Source organism: Convolutriloba macropyga, chromosome 8 (assembly GCF_964194025.1).
Source record: "Convolutriloba macropyga chromosome 8, txConMacr16.3, whole genome shotgun sequence".
Taxonomy (NCBI): Eukaryota; Metazoa; Xenacoelomorpha; order Acoela; family Convolutidae; genus Convolutriloba; species Convolutriloba macropyga.
In genome coordinates, this window is record NC_134475.1 from 58150694 (window position 1) to 58177646 (window position 26953).

Below are 26953 nucleotides of genomic sequence, written 5' to 3' on the forward strand. Positions count from 1 at the left end.
TCGGAAGAACTGCTCTCGAACGACAGGCGAGGCAATTTAATTCAGGGGCTGTAGCCTAGATAAATTTTTCTTTATGGGTGCAAAAATAGTTAACAACGCCGGGATTTGAACCATGAACCTCCCGCTCCCTCACCAGAAGCACTGCCCTCATTGGGCTATCAGGCCTTCTTACTATGCTGAAATCGAATTTATTTTAGCAACAAGCTTTACTTCGGAGAGCAATAGAGATTACTCAAAAATGAAGAACGAAAGCGTGAAAAAGTCACTTGAGAAGTCAAAGACAATTCCAGAAGAAAAGCACAAAAACGGTCAAGCAAAAAATTTGCATATAAAAGACCAACACGTTTACAATAATTGCAACGAACTTCGTTCGAGAGCAATTAAACGGCTTTTTAGCGCTACTGAGCCAAGCTGGCTTCGAAGACCATTGTAAGCAACAATTCAGCTTTTTATATTTTCATAACATTTCGATATGAAAAATTAATTGCTAAAAACAGGTTTCAAAAAACTCCTGATTTATGAAAACTCTCTCTCTCTCTCTCTCTCTCTCTCTCTCGTATAAAAATCCAAACTTTCTGTAAAAAAATTGGAAAAGAAAGGGAAAGGTTCAGATTAAACCAAAGTAAAAGATAAAGAATTGACTTTTAAACAGGATTCAGACACCATGAGAGAAGCATTATCATACAAAATTTTTTTTACTTTAGTCCCAAAAAAATTGTGAAATCGGGATTAGATTTGCATCTATTTCTTAATGATAGATAAACAAATGTTTCATTATTTTTTGAGCTCTTCTTTTATTACACCTCTTGGACGGCTACAGACTCATTGGAAACCAGAGTCACAGAATCAATGCAAAAGTTCAGCTCAGTAATGAGCTCAGTTGTGTAAGGATAAAGGTTAGTAAGCAAAACTAACGATGAATAGATAATTTGCTTTGAAATACGATTAAAAAAAGTGTATTGATTCAAAATTTTCAATGAAAATGAGGGAACTATGCCACAGCATATGCAAGGACCATCTGCAGAGTGGAATAAAAATTGATTCTTCGGCCTGACAACTTCATTTCAAAATCAAGAACAAAACGTATGAAACATTAGCGTTTGAGGCTGACAAACTTATATTCAAGCTATGGTAAAAAACAGTAAATAGCCACTGGAAAAAAGAACCGACCAATTCTGACATTCTCAAATGTCAAGAGTAATGATCCCGCGCAAAGTTTGATTGGAAATGTCCATAATTAACAATAGTTTATTCATTTTGTTTCGGTGATATAATTATATTTTGATGATGCTTTGTTATTTGTGATCACTTTTGCTTTTAGCTCGCCACAACAGGCGTTAGCTTTAATTCAAAACTTCTTTAGAAAACTTCCATTTCTCTCACTTGCAGCAAATGAAGTTGCGCAACAATTCGAAGATTAATTAACTTAAACTGCGAGTGTTTTTGTATACTACATATATCTTACACCAATGACCAAATATTTGGACATTTTAACAATCCCTTTTTATTTCTTATATACTTGACTTATTGAAGGTTGGAACTAAAACAAATCATTTTGATAGAGATACATTTCTGCAAAATTTTGTCAGCTGAAAAAGCGATATGTGGGAAAAAAAGACAAACTTTTGATCACAACCAATGATTTATCAAACAGAACACTGTTTTAATTTGCAGCCGTTTTTGTTTTTTAGCAAATAAAAGTTCAGAACTTTCAATCAAATTCAATCGGCTTATTAGATACAAGCGTTGCCGAATTAGGTTTTGCATATTCAAGCTTAATTTTTGCTGAATTTTCTGACGCAGAATAAGTTGCCAAGTCAACCAAGAAATCAAGTCAACTTTTAATCAAAGCTTTACAGTTCACGTTTCTTGTGAATTCAATCAAAACGAATGTTAAAGTATTCCAGTTAAAAATATTGGGTGACAACGTAAGCTTTAGAACTCCCTCTTCCGAAGCCAATGAAAATATTTGAATGAGACATTGGATTTTAGGTAAAAACTCGATTAGTCGAAAGTAAATTATGTAATCCTTGGACGAAAATTTTAAATTAAACTTACGTGTTGAATATCAATTAAAGAAGTAAAAGCGGTACTTCAGACTTCACCTGTAGCTATAAAGTACTCATATCATATGTCCATAACATTTGTCTTTAAATGGAAATAAGTTAATAAGTGCATAAAAGAGGGGTATTCTTGTAACTGTTACATCTTTTCCACACCACTGGGCAGTGATTTCGGCAAAAGTTTTAGGGAGAAAAAGACAAAATAAAAAAGATAATTGGTTCATTCTAAATACGTTTGAGCCATGCGGCGCAAGAAAAATCAGGAAGTATTGTTGTAACGGCGGTGTGTTTCCCGCCTTGACAAACGCAACTTAAGTACCCCCCCCCCCCCCCCGTTCATTAAGCGGCAGATAATTTAACTTTATCAATTCAAACTCGATTTGGATCACTTGTTTTGGATGAACCAAAATTAGGAAATCACAGAAACTATTTAATCAAAAACCCACTTGATGCCAAAATAAGATCTAATTCTAAAATGGAGTACGAGAAAAGTGGACGTCTTCACAGGTTTTGTTAGAGCTCAGAAAACTCTAAATATTATTGCAAATTAATGAACCAGTTGTATTTATTGAGAACGAGAAGAGATAAAAATCACAGGCCTTCAGGATAGATAATATTTCTCTGGGCATGAAGTTTTCTTGTAAAAAAAATATAAATTTCCGTTAAAATCAGGGAAAAATTGTTTGGCAGCAACTCAAAAGCTGAACTCCTTTTGGGCTGGTTTTATGAACGTTTTTTTATCTTGAGAAAAACTGATAATTTCTGCTTATTCAACTTTCTGTAAATAATATAGAGCAATTAACTGAAGTTCATTTTCCTCCAAAAAATAACTACCGAAATTGGGACAGGGTTGGTTAAAATCACCATAAATACCGCGTAAACTGAACAATTACAAGGAGGCTCGGTAATGTGCGTTTGCACATAAAGTTCCGACCCCGCTCATCCGCAGTTTTGGCATAAATGTCTACCAAATGAGGAACGGATAGAAAACCAAAATTCCAGTATTTTTCAAAAAAAAAATGTGTATGAACAAAAAGATCACCTCAAACGCAGATAACTCAGTGGAGTAAAAAATGCCAAATTAAATTGATGAGATCAGCCATTATTAAGATAGCAAGTCAAGACGATCAACAAAATCAAACAACAATAACAACCAACATTAATTACATCCAAAACTTAATGTCCATTTATAAAAAAACTTATAAAAAAGGTCAAAATAGCGTCAGATAAAATTGAAACACTAAACAAAGCAAATTGTACTTTACTAGAAAAGATATAGGACCACTCCATGATAAGGGTCGGTAACAATTAGACAAAGAACAAAAAAAAACAGCAAAGTTAAAAATTGGCTTAAATTTTTGAAAAAAAAATTAGTTTCAAGGTAATGAAACCAATTAGATAGCTATTGAAAACATCCAACATAGTTATGATCACCTACGCCTCTATAGATGGCGTTAACACCCGTCTTTATTCATTTTTCTATGCGGTTACAAAAAGCACAACAAATAGACAACGAACAAAAACTCAATTAAAACTTGCGAGAAATCGATGCCGAAGCCGTAAACGAATATTTTGCCCCTCAAAATAAGTTCAATTGAGCCTTCCTCGAACGCTACTAGTGTGATATGCGAATTCTCTTTATTGACAATAGGAGAAAAAGTCTTTAATGACAATAGGAAAAAATTTTCAAAGTAATGAAAGCCTTTAGCTACAAAATTAAATAATTAAATAGGTTCGTTTATTCGTCCAAAGGAAGCGCTATAGAGCTGTAATTATTCAGAATATGTTTTTACATCTACAAAAAGAGCGTCAGACTTAGACAATCAAAAACTAATTTACAGTTTTTTGCGAAAAACATGCGTCGAAGACAGTAAATTCATAACGAATACTTAAAATATTAGAAGTAAAATGTAACACTTTAAAAGTAAAATGACCAATAAAAAAGAGACTAGGTAACAAATAGACAAAAAAGATAAAAAATGATTTTTCTTTATTTTAAAATTAATTGTTTTTAAAGTCATGAAAGCCATCAGCTATCTACTCAAATCAGAATATAGGCTCATTTATTCCTCCATAAAAAGCCAATGAGACCTGTGAGAATCCAGAAAATTCCATTGGACTAAAATGACTGTAAGATCGACAGTTACAGACATATGTAAAAAATTCAATTAAATTCTTCGATAAAGGGGCGTCGAAGCCGTTAAAACCATAATTCATGCCCTTAAAGATGTTATTCCGTTCAGTTGTGTCCTATCTTGCACGACGCCAATAAAGTAATATGTGAACTTTCAATAACTGGATAATGTGACAATACGAGAAAAAAAGCATGATAAATTGGTCCTTACCTAAAAAGAAAAAAAAAGTTGTGAAATCTAGTAGTATCAAAGCCAGAAAACCATAACTTAAAGCGCAAGAAATGATTCAATTTTAAATCATTATAAAGGTCTACATATCAGGAAGTATTGTTGTAACGGTGGTGTGTTTCCCGCCATGACAAACGCAATTTAAGTACCCCCCGTTCATTAAGCGGCAGATAATTTAACTTTATCAATTCAAACTCGATTTCCGATCACTTTTCTGTGTTTTGGATGAACCAAATTAGGAAATCACAGAAACTATAACCAACTTGATGCCAAAATAAGATCTAATTCTAAAATGGAGTACGAGAAAAGTGGACGTCTTCACAGGTTTTGTTAAAGCTCAGAAAACTCTTAATATTATTGCAAATTAATGAACCAGTTGTATTTATTGAGAACGAGAAGAGATAAAAATCACAGGCCTTCAGGATAGATAATATTTCTCTGGGCATGAAGTTTTCTTGTAAAAAAAATATAAATTTCCGTTAAAATCAGGGAAAAATTGTTTGGCAGCAACTAAACAGCTGAACTCCTTTTGGGCTGGTTTTAAGAACAATTTTTTATCTTGAGAAAAGCTGATAATTTCTGCTTATTCAACTTTCTGTAAATAATATAGAGCAAACAACTGAAGTTCATTTTCCTCCAAAAAATACCTACCGAAATTGGCACTGGGTTGGTTAAAATCACCATAAATACAGCGTAAACTGAACAATTACAAGAAGGCTCGGTAATGTGCGTTTGCACATCAAGTTCCGACCCCGCTAATCCGCAGTTTTGGCATATATGTCTACCAAATTGAGGAACGGATAGAAAACCAAAATTCCAGTATTTTTCAAAAAAATGTGTATGAACAAAAAGATCACCTCAAACGCAGATTACTCAATGGAGTTAAAAATGCCGAATTAAATTGATGAGATCAGCCATTATTAAGATAGCACGTCAAAACGATCAACAAAATCAAACAACAATAACAACCAACATTAATTACATCCAAAACTTAATGTCCATTTATAAAAAACTTATAATCAAGGTCAAAATAGCGTCAGATAAAATTGAAACTAAACAAAGCAAATTGTACTTTACTAGAAAAGAACTAGGACCACTCCATAATAAGGGTCGGTAACAATCAGAAAAAAAAAGAACAAAAAACCAGCAAAGTTAAAAATTGGCTTAAGTTTTTGAAAAAAATAGTTTCAAGGTAATGAAACCTATTAGATAGCTATTGAAAACATCCAACATAATTACGATCACCTACGCCTCTATAGGAGGGCGTTAAGACCCTCTTTATTCATTTTTCTATGCGGTTACAAAAAGCACAACAAATAGACAACGAAAAAAACTCAATTAAAACTTGCGAGAAAACGATGCCGAAGCCGTAAACGCATGTTTTGCCCCTCAAAATAAGTTCAATTGAGCCTACCTCGAAAGCTACTAGTGTGCTATGCGAATTCTCTTTAATGACAACAGAAAAAAGTCTTTAATGACAACAGGAAAAATTTTCAAAGTAATGAAAGCCTTTAGCTACAAAAATAAATAATTAAAGAGGTTCGTTTATTCGTCCAAAGGAAGCGCTATAGAGCTGTAATTATTCAGAATATGTTTTTACATCTACAAAAAGAGCGTCAAACTTAGACAATCAGAAACCAGTTTACTGTTTTTTGCGAAAAACATGCGTCGAAGACAGTAAATTCATAACGAATACTTAAAACATTAGAAGTAAAATGTAAAACTTTAAAAGTAAAATGACCAATAAAAAAGAGACTAGGTAACAAATAGACAAAAAAGATAAAAAATGATTTTTCTTTATTTTAAAATTAATTGTTTTTAAAGTCATGAAAGCCATCAGCTATCTACTCAAATCAGAATATAGGCTCATTTCTCCATAAAAAGCCAATGAGACCTGTGAGAATCCAGAAAAGTCCATTGGACTAAAATGACTTTAAGATCGACAGTTACAGACAGATGTAAAAAACTCAATTAAATTCTTCGAGAAAGGGTTGTCGAAGCCGCTTAAACCATAATTCATGCCCTTAAAGATGTTATTACGTTCAGTTGTGTCTTATCTTGCACGACGCCAATAAAGTAATATGTGAACTTTCAATAATTGGATAATGTGACAATACGAGAAAAAAAGCGTGAAAAATTGGTCCTTGCCTAATTATAAAAAAAGTTGTGAAATCTAGTAGTATCAAAGCCAGAAAACCATAACTTAAAGCGCAAAAAAAATTCAATTTTAAATCATTATAAAGGTCTACACATTTTAAAAAGTCAAGACGACCAAAAATCTTTCGAGTAAAGAAACCACATACATTAATTTGGAACTTCTTATGAAACCAGTGGTACCTATCAACACTGAGCTTTGATGAGTTATTCTTTCTTTACTTAACATAAGATCGATTTTTTTTTAAAAAAACCGGCTGATTAAAATCCGAATTAATTTTGGATTGTAAGTCCACGATCGGACCAAAACCAGTCTTGCTATTGCTGTAGGTCCATTAGGAACACTCAATAGTTCCGAATGTTATATATGCAGATAATATGTTCTTTAAACGATCAAAAATAAATGCTGCGTTGTTGATAATCGTAAAGTTAGCTAGCAAAAAACGGCAAAATTTTTATTCCAAAATACTCTCAAAGGAAGTGTAAGTAGGACTAGCTCCCTTCGTAGTTACAAAGATTGTTTAGTTCTTCTTGTGTGTTTACTTCGGGCAAATTTATTCAAAGTGGACTAAAGATAATTATTTCGGGCAATTTTTGTTGAAAAAGGCTGAATTTTGAACCATTTAGCCAAAATTTTAGCCAAAAAAACTAAATCAAAATAGTGAACGACTTTTTGTCATTAAAAAAAATCAACAGTACTATTGCTAACAATTTTTACATATTTTTAGCAAAATTGACGAAATCTTAGGCAAAAATTCCGGAAAATGTGAAACATAGCTGGCAGATTGCCAGAAAATAGCCGCAATAGATTCGTAGATCGGCATTCTAAAAAAACAGTAAAAAAGACAGACCAAAAAAATTCGTCTTTTCATTGAAGGCTGATATGTTATATTTTGATTAAAAATCTGTATAAAGTTATTGCTGCCTCCATATTCTACGCTGGACGCGCTTTTTAATGATATCACTCACAACTCTCTCTCGATCGGTCAAAATTGTCTGAACAAAAAAAACCAGTTGAATATATAGTTCCCCCCCCCCCCTCAAGAGGGGTCGGAGCAATAATTTGAACAAATTTCATAAAAACTCAGGAAACAAATATCTACGATAAAACATTTTTTTCAGATGCTTACCTGGATGATGATTTACTGGAGCTTTTATGCATTGCCACGTACTTGAGTGGCTTTCAAGCATAGCAATTACTTAATTAGTCGAACTCTAAATATAACGAACAATTAAATGATCTTAATAATGTAGAAACGAGCAAAATCAACAACTTTGACAAAATAAAAATTTAATAATTTCTTTCCGTATTCCACTGAGTTCAATTACTTTTTCAATATAAGTGGTAAATAGATAAAGTTCAGGATTGCCATTGCACAGGAAGCGGTTAATATCTGATAAAAAATAAAAATTGACAAAAGATTATCGACAAAAATGATAGTTTTGAAGTTTCAAAGGTTCTTTGGGGGTCTTTTTTAAACTGTTTTCTGTAAGCTCGGCTCCCGCAGTTGCTATAATTGGAGGATAGAGTAAACTGATATGAAACAAAAACTTTTCTTTTAAAAAACCCTATTTTTGTAACCAGTAAAGACAAGTTCTAAGGACACTTAGTATTTTATATCGTCAACTGGCTTCTTAACAACCGTCTTTCACTGTTTGGATTTGTATCTACCTAATGTACACAAAAAGTTAGATAGATGAAAAATTTCATCTAATTGCTACAAAAGTTATTCGCCTAATCGAGCTTTCGCATTATATCTCATCCCCCATTTGCAACACCTGCAGTTTTCTTAGGCTAGAGCTTTCATCCAATTTTCACCTGCATCTCTTAGAATGAATACATCACTGAATTGAATGAATTGGCAATAAGAAACACTTACCTTTTGCTTTCTCAAAAAGAAACAATTCATTAACTCGAGACATTGAGGTTAGCAGTCTTTTGCTTTTAAAATAGGTAAATAATGACGCATTTCTTTTCAAAGTATTTTCTCAACTAAGTGAGGGGAACTTAATTGACTAACGCCAGACGAATTGCTCCCGAGAGGCTGGCTTGAGGCTGTCATAGGCAATAGAAGGCTAAAGCTTAAGGGGGCTAACCTCAATTGTTAACGTGGAGACGAAAGATCAAATCCCTCAATAGAACACGATCACGCAAACACTGAAACATAACCACCAGACTGCCAGAAAAGCTTGCGAAATGGACTTGCAGGTTGTAAAATACAGATAGAAACAGATCCAGAAATAAAATTAAATAGTTATCGACGCAGCTTAAAATTTGCTAAAAAGAACTCTCAGAGATATGTGGCTTCTTCAAAATCTCTCTGCAAATCCTTTTTATTAGAGACCTTAATTATGGACCTTAAGATACGCATTTCTTTGACCTAAGCTAATTCAAATTAAAATTAGGTTTCAAAGTGAAAAAGTCAGTTTCTAGAGTGTGGTAGGTCACATATGATCAAAATCAAATAACGCAAATGACCCAAACGCTGATGCTAAATATTGTCACGCACGCAAAAACAGTCCGCGAGAAGAATCAGCCTTGCTGTGCGAAAGATCCTCAAACGACGAAACGAAAACAACAGAACAAGGCCTGACCTACAACTCAAAAAATGTTACTCCAAATAACTATCAGCAAAAACTACTAAGATCTTGTAAAAAAGGGCTAGCAACAAGCTACCATTTGACAGACAATCTACCAAAATGGTTTTATAAAGAGAAAACCGAGGAAAGGAAAAGAAATGAAGGACAAAATTGAAAAATATTGTTCTCTTCTCTACAAAATGCCAAAACGCAGCTTTCAAAAGATTATTCTGGTAAATTTTCAATTAAATCTTGGCGTGTATCAGTGCCCCAACCAATACATGTCTCAGAAAAATTAACAGCTATTAAAATATGCAAAAAACAGAAAAACTGAAGAAAAAAATTAGCAAGTTGTTTTAATTTATTTTAGTGAAAAGTCCCATGTCTAGTCTTCAAGTGTCACTTCATAGCAGCAACACCTATAGCACAGCTCTTAATTAAGAATTGACCAAGAAACACTACAGCGAGAAGTATAAAATCGAAGAAATCGGAAGCCATTTACTCAATTTTCTTTAACAAAAAACTGTAAACAAAAATCAATCAAATTAAAATACCGTTAAAACTGCTACACCAATTACACGACTCTCAAAACCACACAACTCCCCAAATGCTATAAAAAATTGAAGACAACGCCTTTGAAGACAACATAAATGAAACATTTTTGACTGAAAATATTGGAGTATAAACTAAAAACCTGCTTCAAAAAACCGCACGTGATCAAAAATTGCTCCCACTTAGCGACAATTTTTTTACACCCTTTTCTCGCTCTCTCAAAAAAACTAAATGAGCAGCAAGTCACTCTCTTCTCTCTGCTCTTCAATTCGTTCAGACGTTTGACCTAAACATTTAGTTTTCACATGCTGCATTGACTTTTATATCCTGTTTTAAATACTCTCCAAAAAATTACCGATAACAAAAGACGCTCCACCAATAATCCTCTCCGAGTCGTGAAAAAGACAGCGCCCCAATAGAATTCAAACTCTTTGAATTGTAGAAACCTCGAACACCGCAATATAGCTACGCCAGGTTACAGCTCCGCGGCTATAATGAAGACCAACAGGGCCCCAATGATTGCTACCAATTTTGTTTGAAATTAAATATCAACTGAACTTGCTTTAAGATCTAAGTAATCATGAGTATTTAGGCTAATATTTTCTGCAAAACTGGTTGAAATTTTAGCTCAGCTCTTAGAGTGAAAAAGTATTCATGTTTGTAAAAATGAATTTTAAACTAAGTGTATACATGCAATTCGTAATTATTTGTTCAAAGAATTTTCAATACAACGATATGTTCCAAAACCAAATTTACATAAAAACTAGATGCAAGCAACGATATTCAACTCTTGATGATAGGTAGTCCTTTCAAAACGGCCGTGAATTGTTCAGCAGTTCACATTGCGTCGAAATGGAACTTGTGTGCCTCTTCGCGTTTTTCAGCGTCATCCTCGCGTTTTTCCTGATACTGTAGAATGATGACAATGAGACCCAAAACCACAACTACGCTAAGTAAGGCAATAGCAAATTTCCAAATAATGTCACTGGGCGTAAGTAGTAACTGGAATGCCCACTTGGACGGCTTGTCGGGGGGATACGGAATCAAAATCAGCTGGGAATTCGGAATGACATTTTCCATAGATGCTTCACCAACTTTATCATCACTGGCCAAAGTAATTGTCAGCTTCTCGACAAAATTGGCGACCTGTCCAAGCCCAAAAATCACCCACGGCGGTTGTACAGCTTGATGCGTTCCCTGAGACAATTGGGTCCAAACGCCTACGCGAGAACCTCCGTCCGAACCCTGGGTCTCGTATTTAATTGTTGGTCCGGGCAAGTTAGCACCGTAGTTCACATCTTGGCCAAACCGGCACTGTTGCTCATCGTCACCTCCAGGTCCGCAATGACCTCCAATTACCATGACTTTGAGGAAGGACGAATCACCTTTATCACTTATATCTTTACTGCCCATCGTGTAATCGTCATTTTGAAAGACAGAATAAATCAAATTGTTACCACCGTCCTCTTTGTAGTCAAAGAACACCCCAGTTTCCACGTTAGGCAAACTCAGATCCCGAGTTGAGATTCCTCTCGACCCCCCGCATAGCTTCGCGTTTCCTCCGCACTTAATGTTATTGAGCAAAAACAGCCCTCGCACATTATCATCCTGAGTCCTCAAAACAGTCAGAAAATCAGGGTACCCATCGAAATCAACATCACCGGCTCGCAATATGAGGTTGTTCGTTATCAACTTCGGGTTCCCCATGCTATGTTTTGTGAATGATTTGGTCGTAGATGTAGACTCTTGGGTAAACGAATGCAGCAGAATCCAATTTTCAGCCGCGAACTCTTGGTTTTTGTCAGCCGCTTCTTCAATTTCGTAGTACCACATTTCAGACTCGTTGCAATCCTCGTCCACACAAACTGGGAATACAAATTCCTGTTTTCCATCCAGGTCAATGTCCAATACTATCGCGTTCCCATGAACAGTTTTTCCCGTTGGAAAGGGAATGGCGCCTCGAAACGAGTACTGCCCTCTATCACCTTCCCACACCTGGAACGACTTGTCCATGCAGATGATCATGTCAGGCTGGTTGTCTCCAACTACATGGGCAAAAGAATGTCCGCAGTTGTCGTTTATACTTCCCTCCAACTCGGTTCCTTCCACACTTTTGAAGCGGTAGGTTTTGAAGGCTTCCACATTTTCACCTGAACGTAAATCGCGTCATAAATTGTTGGTTCAATCCTCAATTAAAATGCTCTATATGGAATAATACAAACACAGACTACAGACGTTTTCAAGCTCTAAAAATCCTTTTTAGTTGACAATTTTCAGGCAACGGTGTGCCTTGAAACGTTGACTCAGTCAAAATCGTTTTTCGACCTCGAAATGAGGAGTACATCAGCTATTAAAAAGCGCTTTTGCCCAGTCAATTTCAGTGGACTGACATTTTCCGGCGAAAGATGCCACTCAAAAAATATCTCCACATTGTAATTCTTCTTTTCACTACTTATGACATATTTCGGAATAAACAAACACTAATATAATTTCGACAATTATTGGTGTGACGGAAGAGTTCCATAAACAAATGGAATTTGGGTGCTATCAAAACACTCAGCAAATTGAAATGGAAGCGTTCTTTATTGTTTATAAGGCATCACTGATCAATCAATTCAATTTTTATTAATTGCGTCCTCGACACGCTGAATTGAGCGGAAGCTACAAAAATTGGGACGTTTTTAGCCAGCGACATCTTTGTAAAATTGCTTCAAAAAGGCTAAAAATGTCTTAAAAAGGACTTGTGGCTAACAGAAAACACAATTCGTTAAAAATGCTAGCTATTTGGAAACTATAACCTATTTGACCTTCTAAAAAACACCATTTTGCATTTTTTCAAAAATTAGTCATGCGCTTATTGAAATTGAAGCTCAAGTCATTAAAATAACAACCGTATAATGTCCGCGGAACTGCTTTCAAACGACTTGCGAGGATTTGGCTTTTGTAGTCTTCGGGCTGTAAGAGTATCACGCTTCCCAAATCAGGAAACTTGTTGGCAAGTAAAAAAACGTAAGAAAAGAATTAACGAAAAACATAGTGGGCAATTTTCCAGAAAACAGCTTCCGGCAGGTTTGTAGACCCGTCTCAAGAAGCACATGAAAATAGGATACATTTAGTTTTTCTTAATAAATTGCTGAGATTTCGTATTTCTATTGAGAAATTGTAAAATTTATGTAATGTTTCTATTAGCTGACCTCAAATATCCTTAATTTAGTGAACTCAGTTGACCATAACTCCTTCAATCAATTAAAGTAATTAAAAATCAAAGAGACGAAAAGTCAGGCTGAGAGATAGAAATTCACGTGTGACCAAAAATTTACTCATGCGAACGAACAAGAAGTCGCTCCAAAAGGAGTTAAAAGACGTCACAAACGCAGTTCAGTTAAAATTGCATGAATGATTAAACAAAAGGCAGATTTGAAGTGAGAGTGAGCTCATATGGTTGTTAAAAAACTGACAAAAAAACATAGCAGGAAACGTCCTGAATTGGACTTCAAAGAAATTTTATTGACGAAACAAAAATTTATAACTAGAAAAAGAAAACAGTTATAAGAAAACTCATATTGCGGCATGTGACCACCAAAAATCACTATCGAGAATACGATTTTCTGTTTTAAAAAGCTTCCTCTATTGAACATAAAATTTGAGCTGAAAGATTCACACAGCAAAATCACTCAATTTTTCTCTCCCATTTCTGATTCGGCCAGACCGATATAACTACTCAACTTAGCTATCAACAATCACAAAAATGCGCGGAGATATGAAAAAAAACATAACGGAGAGACCTCAACTTCAATTCCAGGAATTTCTATTGAGAACACCAGAAACTTGACCCAAAAGCGATAACAAATTGATTCGGAAGAGCAATTACAAAAAAGCCAATAATAGAATCAAAACAGATAAAATATGCATCCTGTTAACAAAAAATCACTACTGAGAAAGTAAATTTTGTTCCAACACCTTTTTCTCATTCCACTGAAAAAAGAGCATAAAATTTCACGACGCAAAGCCACTCGCTTTTTCGCTCTTGTTTCGGCTTGACCAAAGTAACTACTCCAATTTGATCTTAGAAATCATGAGAAAAGTAAACATTTCTTAGATAAACAAATCCAGAAGAATTTCGGAAACAACTCGAATTAGAAAATTGTGAACAACGTCACCGACATGATAGACCTACTGCCTAATTATAAAAAAACTTATTGAAGCATGCCATGCACTAACCTATAGAGTTATTATCCTGGTGTTTTAAAGATCAATAATAGGGGTAACTAACTTAAATAATTGTACAAGGACTTATTATAGTTGTTTCATAGTGCTATTTTTAGCGATATAATTTGAAGAAAGTTAGCTAGTAATAGCTCCTTATTGAGCGGTTTAGATGCGTTATATATCCACTAATTAACTTGTATTTAGAAGCTCAACACGAAGTTACTTTTGCTCAATAGATGCCTGTTATGACTTAGTGTTTTTTAAAGATTTTCCATTTCAATCTTTAACTATTTAACAGAAATTACAACAAAGTTTTTCAGAGAAAGAATAAGAAGTTTCAAGATTATTGTCAGGTTTTATCAACTGATTGTCAGGCTGGTTTTCCGGTGTTCTGGTGATCGTGGGTTCCGCTGGGCTGTACCTTGAGTTGTATTGGTCCTCCGCAAATATTTACTGAGCTACAATCTGGGCAATTTCCGGCTTTTGTACCTCTCTTGATGTTTGTTAAGTACAAATACAATTTCCGTATTAGCACCTCCTTTATCAGAATAATTACTTCACCAATCACATATTTTCTCATGAATTTATTAACCAAATATGCGAATTCATCATCAGGGAACACAAAAAGTTATATATTGAGGCTTTTAGGTATTTAATGTTAATCAGTAAACTGTCAATCTGCGGTTGTTTTTAGTAAACATAAACAAATAAGGGGTTACAGGCCTAGATGAAAAAACCGGCTAGATATGGCCCTGAGATCTATCTGAATATGAACTAAATTATAGCACTATCAATGGATATTTAAAGGAAAAACATCAGGTAACTATGAGGCACGAAATAAGGGCATGACAAAGCAAAAACAGGACAATCACCATTAGAAATCCATCTGCCAACAAAAATATAAGAAGCACTTGATAAATATTTCATGCGACTTCAACACAAAATATTTGCGAACGACTGTCTAATACAGTTAGTTTTAATTCATTCAAGGAATACCAATTGAAAGAAAACCCAACACAGATAATTCGAGTAAAGAAAACTGAGGAAAGGGAACTGAAGAAAGTCAAAAATAAAAAAAATATTCTCATTAAATTTCAAACAGAAACTTCTACAAAATGCTTAAAGATTTGCATAAAATATTTCAGTGAAGTGCCCAGCACAGATTTCGATTTTCACCCACAAACAGCCCAAACAGAAATGCATAAAAATAAGAATACAGTTACTATTTCTTTAACGTACTATTGCGGGTTTAGGTGCTTAATAAAAAACATTTGATTGAAAAAATTCAAGTTGAAATAAAAAACTGCTTTGCAAACGGCGGACGTCAAAGAACTTGCTTGTCTAGCAAATTCTTTTCACACTCACTTTTCACGCTCTCCAGCAGCAAAAACAGAAAGCAGCTCTCTTCATTCTGCTCTTCAAGTTTCTTTATCACTTCGAACTAAATACTTTGTTTTCATCCATTTCACTCCCTGTTTCAAATATACTGGATTAAAATTATGGATCAAAAAAATGGTCGGAGGAAAAGCGACTCGAATTATTCTACGCCGAAGAACTAGCCCATTCAGAATTCGAACAATTGCACAAAAAAATCTAAAAAGTTAAGAAATTTCAATTACTTTTCATGCACTACAAGTACACTTACAAACTAACAACATTGTTTCATGTAACTGACACTAAAATGCTCAGAAAATATTACACAAGCAACAACAAGCTCTAACTGAAAAATGATCTCTAATGGAGAAAAATTGTAACACATATATATAATAATAAATTCGTTCTCAAACTGATACCAAATGACAGAATAAACATACAACCAGTAAGTTATCATCAGTTTGAAAGAGCACCATCAGACTATTAATGTCCGTTCTCAGGTGTCTTGATATTTTTTGAGAGCATTTCTGTAACCAAAATATAGCGAGTAATTCTGGATTCTCATATATGTAGACATCTCTAATATTATGCAAATAAGAGTTATTGTTTTTTGCCAAGTTGTAGAATATTTTTTAACACACTTATGTCATACTTCACTAAAACCTTGCAAAGGAACCTGACGCGAACTCTAATGGACTTTTTATTTTGTTTTGTAAGTCTTATTTCAGTTTTCAAAATTTTATTTCTTTTCTCCGGATCAAATAGTGTGTGAATTTCTTTGGGGCTTATGTAGCTATTTATCTCTGGATGGGCATGTGCTTGTCTTAAGACAGCTGCCAGAAGCTTCAAAAGCTCGTAGACATGAAGTTCCCTCACTAGGGGTATTTTGTATTTTGATCGCAATTTGAGTGTCGACTCGAACTTTCTTTTTTAAAAAAGAATTCGAATCAACAGTTTCTATTGATATTCAATTTTTTCCATTATTTTCTTATCAGCAGTACCGTACACCAGTATGCCGTACTGATAGATTGGCTGAATAAAGGATTTATATGCTCTAAACAATGCCGAAGAAGGCAAAAACTTTTTGAGTTGATACAGCAACGGAACATTTTTGGCAGTTTTTTTCAGCAACTGATTGGCATGCTCCTTGAAACTCAACTTGTGATCTATTTCGAGACCCAAATATTTTGCTGAAGTCACTACTTGACTATTTGGAACAAACTGCTTAGCCTGATTTGCGCCTGCTGCAGTGCCAAAAATAAGTGTTTTGGTTTTTGTTTTATTTAGGGAAAGACTTTAGAGTCACCCAGTTTGATATTTTTTCAAAATCTTCTGCCGTGTCAGCGCCTAATTTACCACTGAGAGCCGTATCGTCGGCGAAGAGAACTATCTGACTTTTAGTTTGCAAAGTGGGAAGGTCATTAATGTAGATTAAAAACAAAAGTGGTCCTAAAACAGACCCCTGAGGTACTCCACAAATAACTGGTAAACAACTAGATGTGGATTGGTTGAACTCAACATATTGTTCTTCACCAGTTAGGTATGAAGTAAGAATTCGGTTTATTGGGCCACGGAAGCCTAGTTTTTCTAGCTAAAGGATCAGAATATTATGGTCTACGGTGTCAAATGCTTTAGCTAAGTCAAAGAAAGTTGCCAGGAAGTTTGGAGACAGTCTTATGCATTCTACCAGCTTTAAAATTGCATCAACTGTGCTTCTTTTCTCACTGAAGCCATATTGTTCAACATTGAGTATATTAAATTTTTTCAAAAAGTCTGATGTTCCTTGCTAAAAGCTTTTCAAATAATTTAGAGAGTACTGGAGTCAGGTCGGTAATTAGTTTCTTCGTTCTTGGTTCCATTTTTGTGTAGTGGTATCACCTTAGCTATTTTTAAAGAAGCTGGAATGTTTTCTTCCAAAATTCTGTTGAATAGAATATAGAGATAAGGAACCACGACTGGGTTGATAATTTTCAAGAACCAGTTTGACATTTCATAGTGAGCCGTAGAGCGCTTCGGTTTCACAGACAAAATACAATCAAAAACTTCTTGAGCCTCAAATGGCTTTACGTAAAAAGTATTTGAAATCGTTGTCACATTTGCCACAGCTTCAGCTGGAATAAGGTTCGTATTGGATTGCAGTTTTTGTCCGACTTTTACGAAGAAGGATTTAATTTTGGTGTTGGGTATTCGTCGATAAGAACTTTTGGTTCGTGGCAATCCTTCTTCAACAGTTTTATGGTTTGGTTAAACTCTCGTGGTTTTTTCTCATAGCTACTGAGAATTTTATGTTCAAAGAATTCTTGCTTTTTATGTTTTATCATTGATTTGACTTGTTTTTTTTCTTTTCCAATTCCAAAAGTTAGTGAGGGTTGGTTCGTTTTTATACCGTAGCCAGAACTGTTGTTTTGAATTTGTAGCTTTCTTTACGTCATTGTCAATCCAATCTCTATGTTTTATGTTAGCTTTGTTGAATTTGAGGGGTAGGAAAGTGTCGAGTGTAGTTTCTAAAACTGAGTTGAACAAAATAAAGGCTGAGTTCAATTCCATGAGGTGAAAATTCTGTTTTTGATCATTAAGCGCAATGTTTAGTTTGTAGTTGAAAAACAGTTTGAAATCCTCTCGCTCAAGTTTCTTCCAGTTTCGTCTTCTGAAACCGTTTTCTGTATTCATTGTTAAGGAGTTGCGCATTTTCAACTTAACTAAACTGTGGTCACTAACATTGTAATCCTGGACATGTATGTTGCACTGAAAATCCAAGAAAAACACGTCTAGGCATGTCGCCGTGTTACCTGTAGTTCTTGTGGGGTAGAGATTATTCGTAATTGTCAGAGCAAATGCCTCCAATAAATTTTTCAAACTCGTTGATTCATTCGTAGGCAAAAGCATATTTAAGTTAAAGTCCCCACATAACAAATTATTCCCACTCAGGTATCCCACAGCTGTTAAGTGATCAGTAAGTTTGTTAATTGTTAAGGAACATGCTATGGGGCATTTGTGGTGACTTATAGAGAGCTGTGATATTGAGGAAATCTTTTGGGTTCGTTTGAATTTGCAAAGTTAATATTTGCAAAAGGTCTTCGACACTTTTTTTTGGACAACCCTGAATTTTAGCCCGTCATTCACGGAGACTGAAACTCCGCCTCCTCTGCGGGCTCGATTGCACATTATAGGCGAAATGAAACCATCAAGCTTATAGACGTTTGCCGGTGAATTATCTTTCAACCATGTTTCGGTCAGAACAATTGCAAAAATTTTTCCAGGGTTATTTTCTTCTTTCAGAACAACTCTAAACTCATCCAGATTTTTACTCGCTGACCTTATGTTTTGTAGCAATACGCTACATCTTTCAGATGTCAAATCTTGCATTTCAGTTATCGAGAGCGTCAGTTATTGTTTTTTCTTTTAAATATCTGCTTTTAAATGGTTCTTGATGTAACCAGGGAAGGAAAGTCATCTCTGATCACATACTGTCCTATCACCAACTTTTTTTAGTTTGTTATCTAGCCAGTTAACAGAAAGAAAAAAATATGAAAAAAAGGAAATAAGAGGAAATAAACACATTTATTAAAAATGGAGAAAATTTGTAACATATTTCGCAATTTACATTAAAAAGATTAGCATCGCAAACAAAAAATCAATAATTCGTTTGAGAAAGGCCTAGAAGCGTCAGGCTTCAATCCAGCTAACAAAAAGGCAATAAAACAATTCTACGAATTTCGTTTAAGAGCAATTAAATATAGTTATACATTGAGACCAATCTAACAGCTCACTCAAACTATGCGCCAGCAATGTAGATATACATCTTCATGCAAAAGAACGGCCAAGTTAGGGACGCTGGTGGAATATGTGACGTAACTTTTGTAACCAAAAACGTCTGCCCAACTTTCAAACAATGAGTTTTATATGCAATTACTTTAGACTAGCATTGAGTAATGTTACTGGCTTCTAAGCATATTTATTTGACGTATGCTAGGCTTTTGCCAATAAGAAGTCGCAATTGAAATCACTTGATTTCTAAGTGAGCCACAAAATCAAGGAGTTAATCGTGATGAGAAGTGCCAGAATTAAAAAATCGTATTAGGACTAAAACAGAATACATGGCAGGCAGATTGTCGGAATTGCTGCAAAAGAATAGACTTGCGCGCCGTAAAATACAGATGGAAACAGTTATAGAATAAGTTTTCGTGGCCAACTATTCAAAAGTGTTGTACAAATTTTTGACGAAGCAGAGGTACAAACGCTCAACCCCGACTAAGAGCCTGCTGCATTAACCACTAGGCTACACGTCCCGTATGCTCTCTTATATTACAAACAACTTGTTTTAGCAACAGACATAAATTCTGAATGCGAGCAATTTAGGTCACGCGAAAAGCAAGAAATCAAGCGTGAAAACGAAGCGACAGAATGTTCTAGAACAAAATCTAAAACGAAAGAGCATCAGATGACGAAACAAAAAACAGCAGGACAAACGCTGACGTACAATTCAAAAAATTTTCATTGACTAAATAAAAATCTGGACCTAGAACGGACTGTGAGTGAATTGTGAAAAACAATTCTAAAAAATCAGATCAAAAAAATTTTAAAAAAATCAATTTCAAAATGCCGCATGTGAAAAAACCACTAGCGAGAAATGAAAATTTGGTTCAAACAAAAAACTAGGCCTAAAATGAACTATGAATGGAGTGGGAAAACAATTTAAAAATCCGATAAAAAATCGAATAAATTGTAAAAATCAAAAAGTAATTGCCGCGTGTGAAAAAACCAATAGCGAGAAAGCGGATTTTTGTTCCAACACCGTTTTCTCGCTCTACTTTGAAGTGAAAAACCACTCGCTTTTCCGCCCCACGTCCTGTTTCGGCGTGACCAAAATTCCTGTTTCGGCGTGACCAAAATCACTCCAATAACAAGAACAGATCTTTAAAAAAGACAGCGCCCCAATACAATTCAAATTCTTTGAATTGTAAAAAAAACCAAGAGCACCGCAATAAAGCTCCGCTCAGCTTACAGCTTCGCAGCTATACAAAGTCTTCATTGCGACGAAATTTGATTGAGAGAAATGAATCGTTTTAAAGGAATTACCAGAATTAAGCTGAGCGTTCACAGTCAGCACGACATGCAAGGTATTGTTGCCCGATAACTTCCCAACGAAATCTGGAACTTGGTCTCCATTGATGTCTGCAATCAATGGTTGACCGTTAAACCTGAAATCCCAGGTTTCCGGAGACAATTTCAGAGTTGTCGCGTCACTTTGATCGTGGTAAAATATTCTCAATTCATAGTTGCGTCCGGTTGTGTTAGTGGATAGTAAAACAGCTACGTCTAACGCATTGTCTGCATTGAAATCGCCAGGTACTGCCGCGACAATAAACTGATCGCTTCTCAGATCATCGACAACCAAGTCTCCCTGTTTGGAGATCCTAGATCCGTCAGTCGTATCTTTTTCCTTATAATACCATATGGATATTGAGTTGTTTCTGTTTATCGTTACAATGTCTGTGTACTTATCGTTATTGAAATCCCCAAGAGATGTAATAAGGCCATGTTTTCCACTGCTGATAAAAGCAGTTTCAACTATGCTATGAAGTACAGCTAATGCTGATAGGACTGACAGAAGTAATTGGGTTGCAGTCATGTTGATCAAGTCATTTTCTCTGAAACATTTTTAAAAGTTAAATTCCTTGCATAGATTTCGATTCATTTAACATTAATTGCTAACTCGCGCACTTGAATTAACAAAGAAACGTTTCTTTTAATCAGATTTTACGTTAATTTGACCAGAGAAACCGCTCAATTGGAGAAAGGGTGCTTTTCAAAAACTGAATTGATACAAAACGGTAACCCTCTAACAACAATGATTGAATTGCTCATACTCAACAAACGTCACTCAATGTTTGCTTATCTCAAACTACAAAAAATATGAGTGACTATTGTTTACTCCACACTGAATGTTAAGATTAAATTAAAACAAAACAGCTGCATGTTTAGGTTTTACTGTCAGGTTATGACTACATTTTCAAGTTGGGTCAACCAGTTAGAAAAATGTCATTTCTATGTACAGCTACAGCACAGCATTCATTACTTATTACGACAGAGCAAGCACAGCTCAAGAGACAATATGTGATGGAATAACATACTAATTAGTCAACACATCCAAGTTAAAATCCTTAATTGCGCAATCTGTTGAATATCTATCATTACCAACCAAGCCAGAATGATGAAAAAGATGACAAACAAAAGAAAAACGAAACTGTAAAACGCATTTCAGTTTGACCACTACTGCCGGACACTTGCACACGAGTTTTTATCGACTTCACAGTTTTGATTACAGCTACTTGAATTGCTATAACTGGTCCAAGTAACATAGTTTAACAAAATCAAGCCTTCTGAACATTGCTGCCGAGATTCATGTGACCAGAAAAACTCACAAATATCTTCAGTTTAAGGACAAGCAGAGTTTGATCAAAATTTGCGATGTTTCTTAGCTGGTGGTGCTCCTTTGCTCTTGTGAGAAGAGCCCCCGCCCCCCGAGGACATCTTGTGTTTCTTGCTGCCCCCTCCCCCGGAGGATGAGTGTCCGTGTCGGGCATGATACTCGGCCTCTTCTCGCGCTCTTTCTTTGTCCTGTTTCGCTGCCTCTTCCTCCAAATCACTCCAATCTTTGCCTAAAAGTGCAAAGAATGCCTTAATTGAAGTTCGGTTAAGTCGAGTTAGGTATACAAAACTTGTCAAAAAATGACAGAAAAGCTTATGCTAATAAACTAATGAGTTCAAGAGTGCAAATTCATCTCTCGGGCTGCAGAAGGGCCTGAACAAACTTTCTCTACCGAGGTTCTTTAGATAGTGATCAAATGGCCTCACCAACATAGATTTCTATGCCACTCCTCTTAAATATCAGAATTAAAAGAGCGTAACCAACTTTGAAGTAGAAAGAATGAAGCCAAAATTTAATTTCAAATCTCTTGCGACACCCCAATCTTTTGAAAACCCTAAAACAGCAATTTCAACCATATAACTTGAAAAAAAATCAATTTGGAAAATCGGCCAAAATCAAACCCTAAAAATTGCACCTGATTGAGCTATTCTTTTCCGACAACTAAAGCAAAGTATAATGCAAAGCCAGGATGCCAGAGTCATTATTAAGATTGGCCACTTATCTACCCACGAATCTCTGCATGACGTAGAAATTTATTTCTCCGACATTCATAAATGAGTGTCTAAGGGGGCTCCACTCAGCTATCTTAGTCTATAGCATATTTTTTTAGGCTTTAATTTCACTCTTAATAATGACTCTGACAACCTAGCCGTACAAAAAAAACTTTGGAATCGCTGCTTGAAAAGAAATAACTTAATTAGCTGACAATTTTATTACTTCATTTTCTAGGCAATGTGAAGGGTGTCTATGGTGACTCTCTGCAAAGCTATTCTAATAGGAGTTTCCTACTAATGTTAAGGTTCCGTGTGCAGTTTTTATGTTTCCTTTTCAAATAATTTCTTAAGTATTTAGGTTCGCAAGCGTCCGGTATTCTGCTAAGATGAGAAAATTTCACAAGTTCTGAGGATGGAAAATAGCACTAAGTTTCACAAGAATCAATTGAAGAACGAATGAATATTTCGTGTTATGCATTTCGTATTTATACTTTTTATTTACATTGATACAATGAGAATAAAAAGTATTTGTGAGCTTTGTCCCCTTTCGTCATTCTGTATGCGGTGAATGGGTGGAGGCATCTGGAGCCCAGGGGATTAGTTTTGCTATTATTCCTTGCGTAGCTGCATTGGCAATCTCGTTTTTAGTGTGATTAGAAGGCCCATAGAAGTCCATTAGCATTAGTTGTAACGTCAGTGAAGATTAGATTTGAGATGAACTAAAGCAAATTTTTTGGGAAATGTGGTTAGAGTTAATTGAAGTGGTTCCCAAATGTCTTTTTTGATTAGATTTTGTGGGATCAGGAGGAAATGGACTGACAGAAATTGGGGAAATTTTAATGGGAACGGTGGTTGTGAATCAAGGATTTGAATTTCAGTTGAATATTTAATACTTCGATTGACTGCTAGGGGTCACGGGTTTTTGGTACAAATTTGTTGGGGGAAGGGGGGGGGGGTAGATTCTTTTAAATTGTTTGCTCGGATTTATTTGGAAATGGTTTTTTGGTTTTATTATTTGTCGAGCTTAGAATTATTATTTCAGTGAAGTATTATGGCTCGACAGTTAACTGGGTTGAAGGTGTCAAATATTCTATCGACACATCCAGAAAGGTTCGTTTTTTTATAGTTTTAAAGTTTCTGTTTTCATTTGATACAATTTTTAATATGGCCTTGTTTAGGCGTACACGACAACGAAGTTATCTATTGGGGGATATAAGTAAGTTTAAGGAGGAGTATCTAAAGAGGGGTAAGTTAATAGAACTTGGGTGGAAGGAAGTTCCATGGGTTGACGGATCTGGGTTGAAGAGTTGGCATCAATTAAGGGCTAAGTTAGTTGAAGAGGGGAGGGGGTCAATAGTAGGTGAAAACGGTTGGCCGAAGTTGCCGTTAGAGATTCGAAATGAAGAAATAGTCGGGATAAAGAAAGATTTTTGTAAAGAAGTAGAAGCGCTTGCTGATATAAATCAAGTTGAAAATTTTATTGATAATATGCCGGCTTATCATGATGAATCACGCATATATGCTAAGGTATCAGCTTATGAATGTTTGTATGGCTCAGTCGGCTGGACATTTAATATTGAAGGAATTCTAAATGGAGAAGTTCCCTCTGACCTAGATTGTAATAGGAGAGATGCAATGATACAGTTTGGTCCCTGGTGGACACGATCACACATAGAAATAGGTGGGAGTGATAGTATATCAAAGACAATTGTAGGAGAAAAACTGTTTCTCATTTGTGGGAGCTACACGACGTCCATTGCATTTGATAATGTTGTAGGAACACCCCAGTATTTCATGGAATTAATTAGACGTGGCCCTAAAGCTAGTGAGCTGCCGAGTGATATTTGGTTCTATATATCAAATAAGTCTAGTGTTTTATGTCAGCCATCACTCTGTGCTCATGCTGTTTTAACAATGTCATTGGGAGTCTCCCTAGTTACTGGCTGGGAAGCACATGACTTACGAAACTCAAGAGTTGCCCAAAGGACATTTACTTCATTTGGGTTAGGGGCTCGAAAAGGAGTTGTTGAGAAAATTTTGAAAGACAAAGGCAAGGAAGCCGCTTTAGAATGGGCATTAAAGAGAGATAAGGACGTCGGTGGCTCCTCAGATGTTACGGAACATATACAATCTTTAGTAAAGAATGAATTCACTATGACTAAGAGACCATATAATAAAAGGATTAAGTGGGGGGGGTGTGCGTAAGTCTAAGAAATTGAGTAAAACGGGAGACGTGGGCGAGCTGGAAGAAGACCCAATTGTGTACAATTTCCTGCCTCCAAAGGATCATTCCAAGTTTTAACGTAAGTTTTAGTTTTAATAATTTGGGTTACGGCAGGTGTAAATTTTTATGAAAAAGTAATTGCCCGACCTTTTAAAGAGTGTTATTCCGAGTTAAGATGGTGATATATGTCTACAAATATGGTTGAACAACAAAAGTTTGATGCCAATTCAGGTGCAGAATAATTGTTTTTGAGAAGAAATCGATCTTTTTGTCAATTCGACGTACCCAATTTGATGTAGGGTATTCGTTAAAAAAGTAATTGCCCCGTGTTGGGATGTACTGCTTCAGAGTTAAAAGTAAGTTTTTTTGGAAGAAATAAGTGTAATGAGTTAGAGTTTGATGTCAATTTACCCGCGTAACACTTTTTCTGGAGAAACATACACTTTTTTAAGAGCTTTTCTCTCACCTAATATGTTGTGCTGAGTGGTTTGTAGTGGTTGCTCGCGCTCTCTCATGCGGTCTTTGATGATAACAGAGGTCTAAGTAATTAGATAAGGATGAGTACAAAAGGGTTTGGAACCGTAAAAAGGGTTAAATGTGAGTATTCTGCTTTTTTTTGTAATTTTCTAATTTTTTGTTAAGAATTTGTAAAAGGAATATAATGGAATCTTGTTCAATATATACACACAAGGTTTACATCAAAATGCATTTTAGTGGGGAAGGAGATTAGAGTGAAGGGGTGTGAGGAGGGGCGGGTCGAAGTAACAGGGAATCATTCATTGTGTAGTTCGAATGTTGGTTCGAGGGTGTCGCTGCTAGGGTTTTTGAGACTGTCGAGAACTTGTTGATAGTCTAAACAGCTGGGGCTAAAGGTGACTGTCTTTAGGGTGTAGCCCGGGTCAACAAATTCTACAAAAAGTGAAATGGTACCGTCATTGCGGACAATGTAGTCATCAAATGTAACTAGCATTGCTCGGCGACCATGACGCAAGTAAAGGTACATGGGGAAAGGGAGAATTGTTGGTAGGTAACCTGCGTCATGGTCTTGTCGGTAAATATCCCAATTAATGAAGGGCGAATTTACATTATTGTTTAAATTACTCATTTTAATTGATATTTAGTAATTCAAATTCCCCGTGTAAAAATTCCTCTGTGCTAAGTTCTAAAAATGAAATAACGTCAATGTAGGAGGGAGATTTTTTTTCAAAAATTGCCTTGTAGGTGGTATTTTCGAACGTGGTTACCCAGAATACAATGGACTCGTCAGGAAATTTAAGGTATTGATCAAAATAACATAAGGAAATATTAAAATCTATATAAAAATACATAAATAGAGTAAATCGTGTGGATATAAAATCAAAATATGGGAGAGTGTCTTCATAATGTTCGAGTGAAAGAAATTCGGGGGTTGAGGACCTGGACATTAATGTGTTTGGGGATTTTTAGTTTGGGAATGTCTATGGCGAGGGAGGGGGTTGGCTGAAGGGGGTACTTGCGATTGGGGAAGGTGTTAAAGGCTCATCTGAAATAATTTCGTAGTCGGGGGATTCTGGGGTGTCGGGGATAGGCTCGGGATACTGTGAGTGTTGAGGGAGGCTGCCAATAACTAAAGGATGGTGAAAAATGAAATCAATGTTGGCGTTTTGGTTATTGTTATTTATGCAGTTTTGGATTTCTGACCAAACGGGGGATGTGTAGTCAATTATGACAGGGTATGTGTGCACGGTTACTGTTTCGTTTAGAATAAATTCCTGGCGTAAATTAAGTTGGATGAGGGGTTCCTGGTGTAAGAAAAAGGAAATTCTGTAACTGTCGATTGTGGCGTTGTAATGATTAAGGGATGTAAAGATTGGGTTTTGTATTTCTATGAAAAATTCGTAAATTGGTTCAGCCATTCAAAGTTTTGTTTTTCCATACAATTTGGTAAATGCTGCTACTGGAGTCTGTTTTCTGCATTCAAGGAATAAACAGTGAAGTAGTGCATTTCCCCAAATATTTCCGCTTTTCTGAAAATAATTCCCTGTCTTGTGATTGGTTGGTAATTCAAATTTCCATTTTCGCTTTAGCTTTTTGTTAATTCGTGTATATTTTTCATTTTTGGGGTGTGAATTGTGTTGCATTTCACACATTAGCTTCCCCGTGTGAGGTTAAAATTGTATTTGATTTCGTTTTATTTAAAGTTACTTTTGTTTGATTCTGTTATGTGGCAGGTAAGTTGATTTATCATTTTTCTCGGTTGTTTAGAAGTGATTCCTTGGTTGTTGTTTTGTTACTTGAGTTTGATGGTC

At 35.5% G+C, this 26953-nt stretch overlaps 3 protein-coding genes across 3 annotated transcripts in view; 1 reads left to right on the top strand and 2 right to left on the bottom strand.

The window, feature by feature from the left end:
* LOC142344868 (uncharacterized) overlaps positions 1 to 26953 on the top strand; it is a 577092-nt gene that overhangs the window by 280426 nt on the left and 269713 nt on the right. The gene's annotated exons all lie outside the window — the stretch shown is intronic.
* On the bottom strand, positions 10364 to 20942 carry LOC142344857 (T-cell immunomodulatory protein-like). The gene is made up of 2 exons (XM_075396891.1): positions 20375 to 20942; positions 10364 to 11862 (listed from the first exon to the last, which is right to left on the bottom strand). Exons 1-2 carry the CDS (start codon positions 20925 to 20927, stop codon positions 10550 to 10552), a joined length of 1866 nt encoding a protein of 621 aa, XP_075253006.1. The 5' UTR covers positions 20928 to 20942; the 3' UTR covers positions 10364 to 10549.
* The window catches only part of LOC142344858 (FACT complex subunit SPT16-like), a 120506-nt gene continuing 114651 nt past the window's right edge, over positions 21099 to 26953 (bottom strand). Inside the window, exon 5 of the mRNA XM_075396892.1 lies at positions 21099 to 21957. Coding sequence (XP_075253007.1) covers positions 21755 to 21957 — 203 coding nt within the window. The 3' untranslated portion in view covers positions 21099 to 21754. The remainder of the gene's footprint in view (positions 21958 to 26953) is intronic.

Bases quoted from the DNA above. Each gene is read 5' to 3' on its own strand.
- LOC142344857 (XM_075396891.1), bottom strand. From the start codon at position 20,927: ATGACTGCAACCCAATTACTTCTGTCAGTCCTATCAGCATTAGCTGTA. The intron at 11,863-20,374 runs GTAATTCCTTTA...ATTTACGTTCAG, and splicing joins GAACGCTCAGCTTAATTCTG to GTGAAAATGTGGAAGCCTTC.